This window comes from Copidosoma floridanum, unplaced genomic scaffold (genome assembly GCF_036245765.1).
Source record: "Copidosoma floridanum isolate Cflo_tuat_1 unplaced genomic scaffold, Cflo_Japanese_pri ptg000006l, whole genome shotgun sequence".
Taxonomy (NCBI): domain Eukaryota; kingdom Metazoa; phylum Arthropoda; class Insecta; order Hymenoptera; family Encyrtidae; genus Copidosoma; species Copidosoma floridanum.
Genome location: NW_028321883.1, coordinates 7,486,259 through 7,505,125, shown reverse-complemented (window position 1 = coordinate 7,505,125; position 18,867 = coordinate 7,486,259). Strand labels below are relative to the sequence as shown.

Genomic DNA, 18,867 nt, shown 5'->3' with positions numbered 1-18,867 from the left:
CAAAAATCAAAAATCAAAAAGCTGAGCTACTCGTTGTCGTCGCTTGCTTGTCACAGAAATAGTTTATTTATAGGCTAGCAGTAAAGAAGCATCATAAGCTTATCGTTATTGGCTGACTCGTGATACCCTGATCGAATACGCACCAGGTGAAACCCGATTTTTCCTAACAAATAAATTGCTGAAATTCTCGTTACCGACACTTGCTTGCCATAAAAATAATTCATTTGACGAATAAACTATTATACAGCTAATTTACTTATTGCCACCGCTTTTACCCGCCTAAGAAATAATTTATTTATTGCATGAATTAATAAAAAGCTGGGCTATTTACCACTGACGATTGCTTGCCAAAGGAAAAGTTTAACAATAAAAGGAATTCATAAAAAGCTGAGCTATTTATTGCTACCACTTGCTCGCCAAAAAATATTTCGTTTATTAAATAATGTATTAAAAAGCTGAGTAACTTTTTGCCGTTGCTTCCTTGCAAAAAAATGCTTGATTTAATAAATAAATTTATAAATAGCTAATCAACTAGTTGTCGTCACTCACTCACCGAAGAAAAAATGTGGTTCCCAAATAAAATAATAATAAGCTCAGCTTTTTATTTGCCGCTGCTTGCTTGATAGAAAAATAATTTATTTAATAAATAAATTAATGAATAGCTGAGCTTCTCATTACCGTCAAATTCCCACTATATTAATATATATATTTTTAGATTTTGTTTTCTCTATTTAATAAATTAATAAGTAGCTACGCTACTTTTTGCCGTCTCTTGCTGATCAAATAAATATTTTATCTATTCAATAAACTTTCAAAATGCTAAGCTTTTTCTTGCCATCGCTTGCCTGCCAAAGGATCATCTGAGTTATTGCATTAGCTAATAAATAGCTGAGCTATTAATTGCCATTGCTAGCTCGCCAAAGTAATAGTTTATCCATCACATAAACTAATAAATTGCAGAATTTCTTACAGCCGTTGTTTGCTTGCCAAAGAAATAATATATTTATCAAGTAAATTGATAAATAGTAAAGCTACTCATCGCCGTCGCTTACTCGCCGAAGAAAGAATTAATTCATTTAAAAAACTAATAAATAGCTGAACTACTCCTTGCTGTCGCTTGCTCACTAAAAAGTTAATTAGATTATGAAACTAATAAATAGCTAAGCTTCTTATTGCCATCACTTGCTTGCTAAAGAAATTATATATTTATTAAACAAATTATTAAATAGCATTTCTTGCTCCCCAACTGAATAATTTATTTCTTAACTGAACTGATAAATAGCTGAGCTATGAACTGCCATCGCTTGCTCGCCAAAGAAGTTATAAATTTATAAAATAAACTAATTAACAGCTAATTTACTTATTGCCACTACTTGCGCATCAAGGAATAAATTTATTAACTCAATAATCCATCAAAAAGCTAAGCTACTTGTTGTTGTCGCTTGCTTGTCAAAGAAAAAAATTATCCATCAAATAAACTAATAAATCGCCAAATTTATTTTTGGTACTGCTTGCTTGTCAATGAAATAATATACTTATTAAGTAAATTAATAAATGGTAGAGCTACTTATCGCCGTCACTTGCTCGCCGAAGGAATCATTTATTCATTAAATGAATTAATAAATGACTGGTCTAGTTATCACCACCGCTTGCTTACATAAGAATTATTCTACTTACTGTTAAAATCTCCGAAACAGCAAGGCTTTTTAGACTGGCACTTTATTTCCCAGTAATTAGTTTAATTATTATTCAGAATGTTCTTGTAATTTTAGATTAATATATTCATGTTAATCTTGAGCAAATCTTACCCAGTGTTTACATAATGTTCATTTAACAGTTACCTGATTTTTTGTTAAGCTATTGTTGGGTCCAACTTTTGCATATTCATTATCAGGTGCAATCTTAACAGAGAAAGATTTACTGTAAAAAATGTGACGAAAAAAAAATCGTTTACTAAATTAAAATCATTAAATAGAAAAAAAAAAAAAAAAATTTTTAATAACTGATTTATGGTGAATAAACGAATATACAATTTAATAACTCGACTTACCCTCTTATTTGTCTCTACGTTTACCTCTCTATTTTTTATTTACTCTTTAAATAGTCTTGTCTTTGTCTTAACATCATTTCTATAGGTGTAGATCTAGCAATTTTCTTTTGATATATAAAGTTGTGTATAATTAATGTTTCATTTATTGATGAGCTCAAAGAAAAATTTAATCCCAATAGAGAATATCGTGAAAAAGGATAATGGAAGAAAAGAGTAAGGACAGATCCAGGTGTAATAAAATGTTTGTTATTTCTAAAAAAAAGTAGCTTTAATTTGTAAAAATGTTGAAATGTAACTAATACTTAAATTTGTAAAAGTAGCAGCTCTTTAAACAATTTTAGCGCAATAACTGTATTGATTGCTTGAACTTTAAATATACTGGCATGTATAGCAAGCTACAAAATATTACTTTGGAAGCTTGTGGAGCTACATAAATTACGAGAACACTAGTTAAAAGCGTTTTAATTACAATTATTGGAATTGAGCAGTTTGATCATCAATTTCAGGTGTATAGTCTGACTTAATTGGTATATTATTTGGTTCGGGTACTAATTTATTTTTGTTTCCAACTCTCATTGTTAGTGAAATAAAAAGTATAACTTCAAGTATGATATTATTCGCATAGTTAGCTACCATTAAACCAGAGACTGGGGACTCTACAGCATTACTTTCATAATATACTTCTGTTTGCATCATCTGTGAGACTTGTGGGAATGGGTTCATGCCATGAAATGAATCAACATTTTATTCAACGTTTCAGCAGATCAATGGTCAGCTCCACCTTACAGAGAGTATGCTATTGCCTGGCCATATGAAGTAGTACTCACAACCAATCAAGCTCATCTAGGACACTAAGACACATTTAAGTTTCCATGATTTGTTTGAGCCAATTAGCCAACAGTATCACCACCCTAAAATAAGATTTGTAATAAAAAATAAGCATCACACAATAAAAAACAGAGTTGCGAAAAAAATTTAACTGCTACGTACTGGAATATTGAAATTAGGATTCCAAGAGAGAATTCTATTGTCTTTTGCATAACTGAGAAGATCAGAATTATAAGGATTCCAGGCAATTGATATTACTTTTCTTCGATGGTTTTGGAATGTTTTTACGGTGTGGTCGCAAATCTCAAATCCCACAGTTCAATAATTGGAGTTTAATCCTCTTCTGAAGCAAGAGACAGCTGTGTGACTATATATCAAGATGTCAGTGTACTGATTTTCATCTCACTTACATTTCAATAAAGATGAAGAATTGTTATGTTAAAATTTCTGATGATAATGCTTATAAAGGCTCTTGAATTGGCATCGGTGAGTATTACCATGGCTTAATTCTTCTTTGAATGACACAACGCTGTGAAAATGTTGAAGCAAGAATGTGTTGCACTGTAAACAACAAAATGCTCTAATGTCAATTATGAATGTTTAAAAAAATGTTGCCAAGTAACGTATCTCGTGTATTCCATGATTTATCCAGTACATCCTCAGGTGGTAAATTTTTTTGGGACTAGGAGACATAGGCTCATTTGTCCAATTAATATACAAAGTATTCATGTCACTATCTGTCGCACCAGTAGCTAGAAAATGAGACTGAAATGGATTAAAGTCCAGTGCTCTCAAAGGACCTTTGTGTTTGTCGGGACTGCTAATCAAACAGTTGCTGTCGTTCTCAAACATCTTGTCAGCAAAGTGAATCATTATTTTTCCACAATCATAGCAACTCACAATAATGCCAGCTGGATTCGTTCCGCCAGCTCCCCAAATTATTTTGTTAAATCTTGATGGCGAAAACAAACAAGACAGATGCGCAAATGATCCGTATTGGTTTCATATTCTGAACACGACTTATAATCTCCATCGCGCGATGTTGAGAATGTCCTCTGATGTTTTGTCTTGTCTTTTGGCAACGTTAGCTGATTACTCGTGCTGGGAATCTCGGATGCTAAACTTTTAGTTATATTGAGCTTGGTAAACGTGGCAGTGACAGCTTCTTCTGAACTGGCGTGTCCTCCTTCTTCCAGAATGATGGCTGGTATCGGTGATGCACAATGCTTAGATTCACTCGCTACCTTAGGTTTTTTCACTTGGAGAAGCCAATACACATGCCTCAAGTGGCTGGATAGTATGCTGGCTGAACCTCTGCAAACTAGGTATATAACTAGGAGTGTCACTTTTGTCAGGCAAATACAGTCTTCAAGACTTACAGTCCGTAGCAGCACTCTCCAGTTGACTTCTCTGCCTTCTTATGACAGTCAACACGTCAGGCAGCTCAGGTCTGCCATCGCTCAAACTTCTCTCATGTCGAACTTGCTACCACAATAACCACTGCTGATGCTGGACAGTGTTTGGTTTGAATTAGGAATTTTTAAAGATGAGATCTGGAAGGGATAAATTATTAGGAACTGTTGCTGGCTGTACTGCAGTGATAAGTATGTGATAAACAGATCCCTTATCTACATTTGTTTCATCGCAAGCTCGAATACTGTAAATGAAAGAAGATAATCAATTTCCAACAATTGCTTCAACTTTAATTGTTTTAACAATATCGACGTTCTTACCTTGTGTAATGAACACCTTCTGGCAGTGAACCAGCATCCATCCTAATGCCTAGGGCACTTTTGACATGTGCATCAAATCAACGTGGGTTGGAAAATTAACCCAAACCAGAGTAAATGCATTATTCAAAATGATTTTCAAGGAGGCATCTGCAACGTAAAGCAACAATTCGTATTATAATTTAACAAAGCTTTTCTAAACATTTGGATGTAATATTGCAAGTGTCTTTAAATCACTAAGCTAAATTACTTTAAAATAGAAACATACTCAAAATACGCACCTGCTACGTCAATAGCAATCTCTGCAATCTATTTGAATGCACTCGTCTGCTGAAACGGTAGGGACTTTTCCGCGACCTCGGGCTTGGGCATGTCTGATCAAACTAGGCCTTACTCTACTGAAAAAACTAGGCACGCATGATGAGTCTGATTGATTACTTCTAGTTGGCCCCGGGGGTGGCGCTGGCAAGCGCTCGGGGCCAAAATCTAAGGACTGAAGACCAACACTGGATTACACCCATTTGCTTATTCTTTGATCTTATCACATTTGTATGCAAAGGTGCCTTGTAAAGTGATATAATCAGATACTGAAAATATAAACGGATTGCTAAAAAATTATTTTCGTGTACCAGTTCAAAATGACAGCTGTTCTTATGAAAACTTCCTTACAGCTGCAGCAACGTAAGTTATTTTTTCTGATTCCAAGAGAGTAAAATAAAGATGTCTGGAACATAAGGCGACTTACGAATGTATGTATTAATTTTAGAGCTTTTGGTTGTTGAAGCCTGTAATATTATGGATTTCAGAATTGTAAGGCGACAAATTAAGACGTCTCATTTAGTACTATCTGTACTTCCAAATGTTATGTACATTTTTGACCGAAATGCTAAACTTTTACAAAGAGAACGTGCAGCTCAGGCAAATGATGTACATGTATATGATTATATAAAAGATGAAGTGGGTTCTAGGCTTGCAGACAGAGTTTTCGATATCAAACGAAAATTTGATCGTGTCTTGAATCTGGGGTGTGGACGTGGCCACGTGTCCAAGAATATTACAAATGAAACTACGAATGAACTCATACTTTCTGATTTGAGCCCAAGCTGGCTACAGCAAGCTTCTACTGTAAAAGGCATTAAAGTTAAAAAAATTGTTTCAGATGAAGAAGAACTTGCATTTAAAACGAATAACATAGATTTCATCATAAGCTGTCTGAGCTTACACTGGGTCAATAACTTACCCCACTGTTTCAATAATATAATAAGAATCTTGAAGAACGATGGTGTATTCATGGCTGCAGTTTTTGGTGGTGAAACCCTTTACGAATTGAGGTAAGCTGTAAACAATCCTGTACCATATTTTCAATACTAATATAGTTAATGCCTTTTACCTGTAATTTCTTGAATGTGTAGAGGTGCTTTGCATTTGGCCGAGTTAGAGAGAGATGGAGGGATAGCACCCCATATTTCACCTTTCACTGAAATTAGAGATATTGGCAGTCTATTGACAAAAGCAGGATTTGCAATGTTAACAATAGATACTGATGAAATTGTTGTTGGATATCCAACTATGTTTGAATTAATGTGGGACTTAAAAGGTACGTTACTTATTCAGTATTAACGTCAGCTTGTATGTAACTAGACTGGTATTTTTTTTTTGTCGGAAGGTTGCCGCAAAATAGTCACGTTAGAGTAAGGCCACAAATAAAAAAAACTACACTCTAAGAATGTAGTTGCGAGAGCTCATATACTGTTGAAACTTTAGACTTCTACTCATTTAACCGGACATATCTGTTTTTCGAAACATCAGATTTTTTTACTGTACCGTTATTTATTTTGCAAAAACGTAAATTAAACATGCAACCTTATCAAAAAATAACGTAAAAGTGCATTTGTAAGCAAATTATCAGTAAAAATTTCCTAATTTTCTAACAAAATATAAAAAAAGGGGCAAAGTATGTGTAAACGCTTATAGTTAAGTACACTGTAAAAAATACAATTGTAGAAGTACGAGTCCACTTGTAAAAATATACTAAACTGTACCCAGCGATGTAAAAATATCACGGACTTGTAATCTTACAAATTTCTACGTTAGTATGCTACCATTGTTGTAATTGAACTACGTGCAGCATTGGAGAAAATCCGACCAATGCTGAATGTTGTAGTTTTACTACTCACGTTGAAGACTTTTTGCTACGATCGTAGTAACATTACTAAGTATCTGCTGATGGAAAATGCGTAGAAGCAATAGTAACTCTACTAGTGGTATAGTAGGACCAAAACAGACTTGTCTTTTGTCAGATTTCTCAAAATTTAAACTATTTAACCTGTGCGTGTGTATTTTGGTATTTTTGTGTGCTACTTCGATTGTTAGTCTAGTAATGTAACAAGTATTACATTACTATCATAATGAGTTTTTTATCGTTATAGTCAATAAAATATCAATTATTTCCGTTCATAGCAATACAAGCCAAATAGTAGATTTACAGTTGGAACTGTACTGTTACGAACGTGGTCGTAACTTTACAATATTCAGCATTGGTCGGATTTTTTCCAATGCTGAGCATTGTGAATGTACGATTTTATTTTTTACAGAGAATAATTCGAAATAATTCAAAGTTATACATTAAGTTATTTCGTTCTGTACAAAATGAAATCATATTAGGAATAAAATTGAAATTCGTTCACGAAAAATGTACAATTTTCTTTCATCATATTTGGAGTGCCCATTAGCTCGTAATATTTTTACACGTTAGGTTTTCGTATTAAAAAAATATTTTGTTGGTTTGTTGCCTTTTGTACTCTTGGTACATGCGACGAGTCGTCACTATAGACAATTTCAACAAAGCAAAATAATAAATTTTTTTTTTTTATTAAAAAAATGCTTGTAGTTTTTTTTTTTTTTTATGTACGTTATACATCAAGTGTCATGACACATTTATGTAATTATGTAAGCTCATGTATAACGTTTCAATACTTAGACATAATTTAAAAAAATTATATGTACAAGACAAGGTAAGTAAAATTATAAAACAAAATATTCGTCACTTATTAGGGAAATCAAAACATTAATATTAAGTGAGTTAAGCGTCGAGTAATAATAATCAAAGTATTATTTAGTATTTAAAAATTACTAAACGACACGTCTTGATCATTGTTAATGTAATTCACTATTACATTATTATGGTCGGTAAGCAACACTGTTTAATACATTAATCTGTCCTGAATTGCACAAACTTTTTTTTGATTGGTGTATCATTAATAACTTACTTTGCTACAAGTATTTGTTCTTGGAAATACGTCTCGTCAAAAAATATGGATTGCCATAAAAGCTCATGCTGCAATTTCTCAACATTTTTCTATGTGTACCCTAAAAACACTCGACAAAAAATAGTAAAAAAATTCATGCTGATTTCAGATAGAATAATTAATAAAATCTATGAATTTTTAGTTGGTGTTAAATAAATAAGCAACTTTTTTTTCGCTCAGAGTATGTTTATTACAGTAGTTTCTCCGGGCTTGAGACCGGCACATTTACTGTGGCCACATTACGCGCACGGTAATTTATTTACATTCGCGTTCGAAATTAAAAAAATCCCGGAGAAGCTACAGAGAGAGCGTGCTGTCATAAACATACTCTGAGCGAAAAAAAAGTTGCTTATTTATTTAACACCAACTAGAAATTCATAGATTTTATTAATTATTCTATCTGAAATCAGCATGAATTTTTTTACTATTTTTTGTCGAGTGTTTTTAGGGTACACATAGAAAAATGTTGAGAAATTGCAGCATGAGCTTTTATGGCAATCCATATTTTTTGACGAGACGTATTTCCAAAAACAAATACTTGTAGCAAAGTAAGTTATTAATGATACACCAATCAAAAAAAAGTTTGTGCAATTCAGGACAGATTAATGTATTAAACAGTGTTGCTTACCGACCATAATAATGTAATAGTGAATTACATTAACAATGATCAAGACGTGTCGTTTAGTAATTTTTAAATACTAAATAATACTTTGATTATTATTACTCGACGCTTAACTCACTTAATATTAATGTTTTGATTTCCCTAATAAGTGACGAATATTTTGTTTTATAATTTTACTTACCTTGTCTTGTACATATAATTTTTTAAAATTATGTCTAAGTATTGAAACGTTATACATGAGCTTACATAATTACATAAATGTGTCATGACACTTGATGTATAACGTACATAAAAAAAAAAAAAAAACTTCAAGCATTTTTTTAATAAAAAAAAAAAATTTATTATTTTGCTTTGTTGAAATTGTCTATAGTGACGACTCGTCGCATGTACCAAGAGTACAAAAGGCAACAGACCAACAAAATATTTTTTTAATACGAAAACCTAACGTGTAAAAATTGTGCTGGTGGAAAAAAAAAAAAAAAAATTACCAGTGAGATTCGAAAGCTGGCAAGTTTGTCTGGGGCAAAAGACTTAGCCCGCGCGGCTATCGTCGATTATACTCGTATTAGACAAGATGTCATATTTAAGTTGTAAGAAGTGGGCGGGGCTTAGGTTAAAGGTCTGGGTAGGGGGGCTCTCCCGCTCCAGCTTGCTCTATGGAGAGAGGGTGATTGCGCACTGCGCATGCGGCGAACTCCCGAAAATCTGGGAGCCTTGCCCCTCCCCTGTCCACGATGTATGGAAATAGGAAACCTAAGTTTGTTGACACGTAATATAAAATGTTTTCAGTTATACATTTTGCATCTTTTCTTGACACTTCATGGAATGAAAAACTACTTATAAAAAAAAAATTTTATTTCACAAGCCATTCAGTTTATTTGGTCTAAGAATAAGCTGTAAATAGTAAAAAAAAAAAAAAAATCTGTCTAGGGGCACCTTACCATACGTGACAAATGCGAAGCGGCAAAGGTAGGCAAAGATCACGAAGTAATAGAGAAGGAGATGAAAGTCCTTGCACTAAAAGCGGGCTTTCTTTCCCGACCAAGACCATACATATATATGTATCGGCATTATGTTAGTTCACCTGATTCTGCAGTTCCTCCTAAGACTATGGAAGCACGGAGGGGGTACCGGCGTTGTTTTACCAAGTGTATCACGCACATAGTCTATAACTGAAGAACTGAAGCCCCGCGAAACGGCAGCGTCAGTGTATACATAATAATTATGTAAGTAATTGTTTTAAAAAAATATTCATTTTTTATTATATGAACATAATTATTAAGCGATTTTTATCATAAATTTCTTATGATGTTGTCATAAAAGTAATAACTTATAAAGTTTTTACGCTAAAACTGACGCGCCATCGTGCGGTGCTTCAGTTCTTCAGTCACAAACTATGTGCGTGATACACTTAGTAAAACAACACTGGGGGTACCATGTCTAGTTCCCCCAAAGTACGTAGGCTCGTTCGGTAAATGAGCAGTGCATACATGTATATTTCTAGTATAAACAGCCTATATGCCCAAATCCACAAAACCCAAGTACTTAAACCAAGTAACCCAGTGCGTTCATGGATCTATCCACAGTATCTCAATATGCTTTACTACTAACAATAAATTTATCAACACCCCAAGCGGCTCATCTCCGATAACCCAATGCGCTCTACTATCTGCAATGATGTTTAATAACTAAATCAATTCATACTCTCAGTCAATAAATAAATATTCCAAGCTCTTAATCCCCAATGTCCTATACGCTCTCCTATCTGTACTGATTATTAAATAATTAATTAATTAAATAATCGGCAGTGAGCTAATACTCTCGACCACTTCTTTAAAAAATAAAAAAAAAATAAAATAAATAACCTAAGCGACTATTCCCCAATAACCCTATACACTTTACTGTCTGAGCTATTCAATAATTCATTAACTAACTAATAAATTGTAAGTGAGCCAGTATGAAACAACTTCTATAATAAATAAATAAATGAAATCCCAAGCGCTTAATCCCTAATAACCTAAAACGCTCTACTGTCTGTACTGTTAATTAGTTAATAAATAGACGGCAAACCAGTTCTCTCGACAACTTCTTTAAAAAATAAATAAATGAAATCCCAAGAAAACCCTCTACAACGCCCTACTATTTGAGCCATTTCATAATTCATTTACTAACTAATGAATTCCCTGTGAGCCAGTATGAGACAACTTCTTTAATAAATAAATGAATAAAGTCCCAAGCTGTTAATCTCCAATAACCCTGTACGCTCTACTGTCTATACTGTTTAGTAAGTTATGCTTTAACTAATAAATCGCTGGTGCTCTCAGATGCTTCTTCAATAAATAAGTAAATAATATCCCAAGGGCTTAAATACGCTCTACTGTCTGTGCTACTAAATAAGTTATTAATTAACTAATAAATTGCCGATGCTCTAAGATGCTTCCTTAATCAATAAATAAATAAATAAAATCCCAATCGCTTCATCCCCAGAAACCCTAAGCGCTTTACTGTATGTAGTATTTGATAAATTATTAATTAAATAATAAACTGCTAGTTAACAGATTATTAAATAGCTTGGACAGTAGTGAGTATTAGGTTATTGAGGATTAATCGCTTAAGTTATTTAATTTTTATTTATTAAAAAAGCGGTTGAGAGTATTAGCTCACTGTCGACTAATTAATTATTAAATAAACAGTACAGATAGTAGAGCGTATAGGACGTTAGGGATTCAGAGCTTGGGATATTTATTCATCTATTGATCGAAAGTATGAATTAATTAAGTTATTAAATATCATTGCATATACCAGAGCGCATTGGGTTATCGAGGATCATCTGCTTGGGGTATTGATAAATTTATTGTTAGTAGTAAAGCATATTCAGCTATTGTGGATTGATCCATGAACGCACTGGGTTACTAGGTTGAAGTACTTGGGTTTTTGTTGTTTTGGGTGTATATGCTGTTTGTACTAGAAATTTATATTTTGTATGCACTGCTCATTTATCGAACGTGCCTACTTTGGGAGAACTGGACAGGGTACCAGAGTTGGTTAAATACATTGATTTTCGGATTCATACGGTATAAAACATTTCCAACGTTTCCGACAACCGTTTCAGAGTGAGCTATATATATGTACACATCAAGGTTCGATGAGTCCTATCACCCGAAGACCCGGGGTGCTAACTGGCCAGTATATAAAATAAATAATTATGAATCACACAAGTGCCTATCACCCAATGACCCAGGGCGCTTACTGGCCTCTCCATTAAATAATAAAATATTAATTATTAACACAAACGCCTATCACCTAGTGACCCGGGGCGCTTACTGGCCTCTCTATTAAATTATAAAGTATTAATTATTAACACAAGCGCCTATCATCCGATGACCCGGGGTGCTTACTGGCCACTCTATTAAATAATAAAATATTAATTATTAACACAAACGCCTATCACCTAGTGACCCGAAGCGCTTACTGGCCTCTCTATTAAATAATAAAGTATTAATTATTAACACAAGCGCCTATCACCCGATGACCCGGGGTGCCTACTGGCCACTCTATTAAATAGTAAAGTATTAATTATTAACACAAGCGCCTATCACCCGATGACCTGGGCCACTTACTGGTCGGTTTATTAAACGATATATATTATTAATTAATAGCACAAGTGCCTATCACCCGATGACCCGGGTCGCTCACTGGTCGCTTTATTAAACGATGTATATTATTAATTAGTAGCACAACGGTCATCAGGTGATAGGTGCTTGTGCTGTTAATTAATATTTTATTATTTAATAGCGAGGCCAGTAAGCACCCCGGGTCATCGGGTGATAAGTGCTTGTGTTAATAATTAATACTTTATTATTTAATAGAGAGGGCAGTTAGTGCCGCGGGTCATTGGGTGATAGGTGCTTGTGTTAGTAATTAATACTTTATTATTTAATAGAGAGGCCAGTAAGCGCCCCGGGTCACTAGATGATAGGCGTTTGTGTTAATAATTAATACTTAATTATTTAATAGATAGGACAGTTAGCACCCCGGGTCATTGGGTGATAGGCGCTTGTGTGATTCATAATTATTTATTTAATATAGTGGCCAGTTAGCACCCCGGGTCTTCGGGTGATAGGACTCATCGAACCTTAATGTGTACATATATATAGCTCACTCTGAAACGGTTGTCGGAAACGTTGGAAATGTTTTATACCGTATGAATCCGAAAATCAATGTATTTAACCAACTCTGCAGAGTACCCCCTCCACGCTTCCAGAGTCTTAGGAGGAACTGCAGAATTAGGTGATCTAACATAATGCGTATATATGGGAGATCTCACTTAACTAGCATCAGAGCCATCTAATATAATAAATGGAAGCTTGAATCACTCGGTAAACCGCAAACTATTTAACCTTTCAACCCAATCTACTTTACCGTCCTTACCTTAACTCAAAATTACTTACCATGTACACAACTTAAATATAATTTTTACATTGTGTTCAATTGTAACGTTGCATTTTCGGCCCCGAATCGACGTTTTCACGTCGACGCGAAGCCGTCCCGATACAACGCACTGAAACACATTATATCACGTACGACACCTAAAAAAACAAAACTCTGCGACCCAATACTCTCTCGAACGCCTTGGCTTGGCTCAGCTCTGCTCTCTCGATGTAGACTCCTTACCTAGAGAAGGCCCCGCCGCGGACTGTCCGTCGGGAGGTGGACAGTTCCTGAGGGAAATGATCAGGATGTGAATATTTCACACTCGTACAAATAAACACACTAACATGAATTTCACTTTTAGACTACTCTTTATTTCATTTACAAGAGATGAACACTTCTAGAGAATCGCCGCTACCTCCAGCGCTAACTCGCAATTCGCAGTACACACACACACACACTTTTGCTCTTATACCCCGCATTCAAACACCTACCTACACTTACACGCTCACGCATACCCACAGTTCCCGCACTCGACCTCGAGAATGGCTTGCTTTGAGGTTACGACAACCCGGTTCGATCCCGAGAGCACTTGGTTACAACGACACGCCTTCAATCACGAGCTACCTCACGCATCAACCCGATAACGAGGACATACACCGCGCATCCTCTCTTGGTCTGCAGGGTGTCCTACCGGTGGCTTCACCAGTTGGTTTACCGAGTCTCAGACAACGCTGCAAACACTCACACACACACACACGAACTCTATGACGTCCTACCGCAACGGTCAGCCGGCCTCTCGCCGACTGCCGAGACTCGGACAACGCTTCACTTCGAATACCCACACGCATTACGTCCTACTGCAGCGGATAGTCGACCTCTCGCCGACTTCCGAGACTCAGACAACGCTTCGCTTCGAATACACACGCGTATTACGCCCTACCGCAGCGGACAGTCGACCTCTCGCCGACTCCCGAGACTCGGACAACGCTTCGCTTCGAATACACACGCGTATTACGCCCTACCGCAGCGGACAGTCGACCTCTTGCCGGCTCCCGAGACTCGGACAACGCTTCGCTTTTGATACACACACACACTCTCACAAGCAGTGTTACAGTTTCCCGCCATCTCGAATGCCCTGACTTACCCACGATTCAAGCGATCACGCCCACCAAGCTCTCTCTCCCGACCCGAACGTCTTCCTCTCGAACCACCGAATTTTCGCTCTCTCACTCTTTTCGCAACCTCGACCCCTCATTTACACTTTTTACTCTACTTCACAACCTCCTCAAAGTCCCCAGCACCTTCAACCACACACACTCATCCATACGTCCGCTTTTTACCCTTACCCTCGAAACATCCTACATTCACTCAACGTCACCTCGGCGCCACATACTATGTCCCTCTCCCTCGCTTTTCCACTAGTCTTTAACCTCACCACGCACTACGCGAAATACCTCAAGGCCCCCATCTCCAGGGAGTTATCGGCGTCGTGTCCTCGCGATGTCGCCCACTACCATCCTGCTCTTCGTGATTGCGTAGTCTTTAGCCAGGCTGCAGATGATGCCTCCCGTAGATCGCCAAGAGCTGGTGACGGACGTAGGTTAGACGTCTCGATAGCGCACACGCTCTACATCCTTCCCTCTCGAAGGCCCATCAAGGAGTCCTCTCAGTCTCGCTGCTCGCGTCCTACTGCTTCGAAATCTCTTCTATCTCTTTCTTTCCCCTACTTCTCTCATACGACCTAGCTTGCGCATGTCTCGCTCTTCCCCTTAACTACACGTATATACACAACTTCCTATATTCCCGGCGCATTACAATTTTACAGAAGACCCAGAAAACAAACTACAATCGATAATTATAATAATCGCTACGATTCGTCAACCCATCTATTTTCCCACAAACCTACCGATTCACATTAAAATGTACACGTATATATATCTCTGCGCACACAGTACTAAGATAACATCACTTATAGTTCTTTAAAATGCCCTTGTCTTCTTATTATTGCCGCTTTTTCTGCTCGCGCTTCTCTTTTCTCGTTTCACTGGCTATATGTTTCCGTCGTCCTCTCCTTTTTCCTCGCATGAAACTTAATGAAACACAAACATACGTACACAGGGCATTAAAACAAGCCTAAAACCTTAAATTTTAATAACCGTCATACAATGATAGACGCGAAAGCCGAGTGGTCTAAGGCAACTGCAAGCACGCGGTACGGATCATTCGTTTCCCGGACGTAGAATACTTTTTTTTCCGTTTTTTTTTTTTAAATGAATTATGAGTACACAAATTTATATAACATATGCTGAATAATACATGTTGCGGAAGTAAAAAAGATTACATGTTCAATAGTAAAATATATTTTATATTTTTTTTCACCAATTAGTGATAATGAATACTTCTTATAATAAAAAAAAAAACATCTTTTTTAGATGAATCCGATAAAGCATCGATAAACAACACTGCGTCAGAACATAATAAACCATTAAATGTATTTGTAAAAGATGGTCAGTTTATATAAGTTTGTAAAAAAATGCACGAAAAGAACGAACTCTTACATTTGTCTAAAAGTTTGATTAATCAAGTTATTTTTTGAACAGTTTAAAACGTAACATGTAGACATTGTGGAAAGACAAACACTCTGCGATAGAAAAAAAAATAGTTCTCTTTTACAGACTTGACTGTCAACTTAAGTTTCAAGTAAATTCGATGTGATGCTATTATTATTCTTGAATTTAATCATGATGTTGCACAAATAATGTAAACAATATAAAATTAAATTTCCGTGCTATTGACGATGTGCTTTAATTTACAGATACACATTGAAGAAAAAATAGTTAAAATTGAAGGATTTAAAACTATCGCAAATTCAAAAAACGTTAATAAGTTGTTACAATATTTGAGTACAAATGTAAAAGTGTGTTAACCATTACCAATACAAAGTAAGTAGCAATCGGTATACATCAATGTATTAAATGATTGATAAGACAATTATTACCATGAAATAGCGAAAGCATTGTAATAGTTCATAAAAAAATTAATAAATAATTAAATTACATTCTTAATGAAATTTATTAGTAATAATATTATAAATAATGGTTTTTTTATGATTTCACTTATAATTTCTAATAAACACAGCGAGTTCGAAAATTAACGATGACAATGTTGAGAGAGAAAGTAAAAATGAAAAAAAAATTCTGATTCTTCTTTATTTAATGTGAATAAAAATTTTAAAAGAATTAAAACATTATTCGCTGCAATTAAAAAAAAAAAATATGATTTTTATGTATGTTCACACGATATTTAAATAAAAATGTTACACATCCTGGATTTAATTTCTTTTATTACAGCATAATACCTGACATAAACAGATATACTTTTACTTGTTACTATTATATTTTAGTATTTAACATGTTATCTTTTTTATTTCTGCAACATGTATTAATCAGCATATGTTTGTTTGTTCGTCTATTAAAAATTCATTACTTAAAAAAAAGGAAAAAAAAGTATTATTTGCCCGGGAATTGAATGATCGGTACCGCGTGTTTGCAGTTGCCTTAGACCACTCGACTATCGCATCTATCATTGAACGCAATGTAAAAATTGTTTTTAACTTGTATACATGGTTAGTAAGCTTAAGTTATAGTCAGGACGATAAAGTAGATTGGGTTGAAAGGTAAGATAGTTTGCGGTTTACCGAGTGATTCAAGCTTCCATTTATTATATTAGATGGCTCTGATGTTAGTTAGGTATGGGTTATGTGTAAGCCTTTAGTAGGTACCAGTTGGCAGACCCATGGCTGCCGTGTTCAGAGCTTGAAGAGTAAGATTTCTTGGACGAAAGATCAACGCCTTGTTAACATAACAAGAATTGGCTTTTATTCGCAAGGTTAAGATTACAATGCCTCTTATTGGAAGCTGTACAGATGTGCTCGCAGTTGCGGTCGAGACTTCTCTGGCGTTATGGTGCATCAGGCACGACGGCGCAGCTTGCTGAAGCAAGGGCCGAGAGATGCAGGAGCAGTAAGCGCGGAGAGAAAAGATACCTCTACTCTAATCTGACGGGACAGAGATCCCTCACACTCCTCCTCCCCCCCCCCCAAGAAAACGTAGAAAAAAGAATATATAAAAAAAGAGAGAGAGAAAAAAATTTGACAATTTACAGAGTGTGTGTGATCACGCTGTGGCTGCGCAGGTAAAGGCCATTACAATGTTGTGAAACCTAAATGGTGTTACAAATACAATTACAATTGAAAAATATTGCTACGCATGTGATCAAGAAAAAAAAAATAACGATTACAACATGTATTCAGACAAGTTACTAAAGTATATTGAAAAGGTTACAACTGGTTTTAAAGTTAACATTGATTTGATAATGACAGTAAGATAAAAACTATAAGTATGTAGTCTCCATACTACAAATCAGCCAACGTAAGGCACTTTGGTGTGATTAAACATTAAATGTAAAGTTATATTTACAGTACAGGTACAAATGAATAAATACAAAATCACAGTTGGCGATGACTAAGCTGAGACTTAACGAATTAATTTTTATTATTAACAACCAGGTAACGAAGAGACCAGAAAAAACTACTTATAACTATTATTAGTAGATGTGCTAAAATTAACTTTTTTGTTACATTGCTTCTTGCGCAGATAGGTTTTAAGTATAGGAATGGGCCTTGAAGGCAGAATGGAGGGTGCGGTGAGATTCACAGTGGTCGCCACCAGGTCTTCTGGAACGAAGTAAGCTGGTTTGAGTTGCTTTAAAGACTCGTAAATGATAGTAAGTTCCCTGTTGTAAGCGTTGTAGTTGCGCTGAGCCGCAGAGAATTTTTGCGAGAAGAACGCTAAAGGGTGTCAGGCCCCATCGATCAGCTGCTCGAGAGTTGCTCCTATAGCAAAGTCTGAGGCATCAGTAATAAGATGCGTGGGAGCCGTGGAAGAGAGATGCACGAGGTAGCAAGTCTTAATCAAATCGTTCTTCGTTTTATCAAAAGCTTCAATTGCTTTTTCCGTCCAATCAATGAGCAGTTGATCATTTTTCTTTGAATTATGTATATACAGAGGAGCTTGGACTGAAGCTGCGCCTGGGAGACAACGCTGATAAAAATTTACCAAGCCCAAGAACCTACGAAGCTCAACCACCGTTTTGGGTCTCGGAAAGTCAGTGATTGCCTGGACTTTTTTTAAGCTAGGTTTAGAGCCGTTTTGATCGATGAGATATCCAAGAAAAACGATTTCAAATTTGTTAAACTCACATTTGGCGAGATTGAGACGGAGTCCGAATTGTTTAGGGTGTTCAAAAACTAATCTTAGATGATTTTCATGTTCTCCGGGTGAGGATGAAAACACTTAAATGTCATTAAGATACACAAAGGTGAAATCAAGATCTCCGAGAGCGCGATTGATGTAGCGCTGAAAAGATTGCGAAGCTTTACGAAACCCAAAAGGCATGAAAACATATTCGAACAGCCCGAAAGGGGTCGTGACCGCAGTTTTAATGATGTCGGCCAGGGCTACAGGGATCTGGTAATAGGCTCTGTGGAGGTCAAGTTTGGATAAAACTTTTTTGCCTGATAATAGAACAGAGTAATCATGCAGATACGGTACGGGGACTTTATCTGGAATTGTGCTAGAGTTAAGTCGACGATAATCCCCGTAGATCTTCCAGGAGCCGTCTTTTTTGCGCACCATGTGAATTGGACTGGCCCAAGAGCTTTTGGAGAATCTGCGCGTACCTTTTTTAATGAGTTGCTCGAACTCCTCCTTAGCTATTCGGTATTTCTCTGGGTCTAGACGACGAGTGCGTTCCGTGACAGGAGCACTATTGGTTTTGATATGGTGAAAAACGTCTCGTGCCGTGATGAGTAGAGTGGATTTTTTACTAGGGACT

The 18,867-nt window shown here is 35.9% G+C and overlaps 1 protein-coding gene across 4 annotated transcripts in view; it reads left to right on the top strand.

The window, feature by feature from the left end:
* The first annotated feature begins 5,073 nt into the window (after positions 1-5,073).
* LOC106646143 (arginine-hydroxylase NDUFAF5, mitochondrial) overlaps positions 5,074-18,867 on the top strand; it is a 247,010-nt gene continuing 233,216 nt past the window's right edge. For 2 of the 4 annotated variants that reach the window (XM_089598434.1, XM_089598435.1), the window contains exons 1-3: positions 5,074-5,289; positions 5,375-5,939; positions 6,021-6,205. In XM_089598434.1, the coding sequence (XP_089454560.1) occupies positions 5,247-5,289; positions 5,375-5,939; positions 6,021-6,205 (793 nt within the window). In that variant the 5' untranslated portion in view covers positions 5,074-5,246. Of the gene's footprint in view, positions 5,290-5,374; positions 5,940-6,020; positions 6,206-6,274; positions 7,196-18,867 lie in introns of those variants that run through there. The other 2 variants (XM_089598436.1, XR_016293683.1) reach the window with 2 other exon arrangements.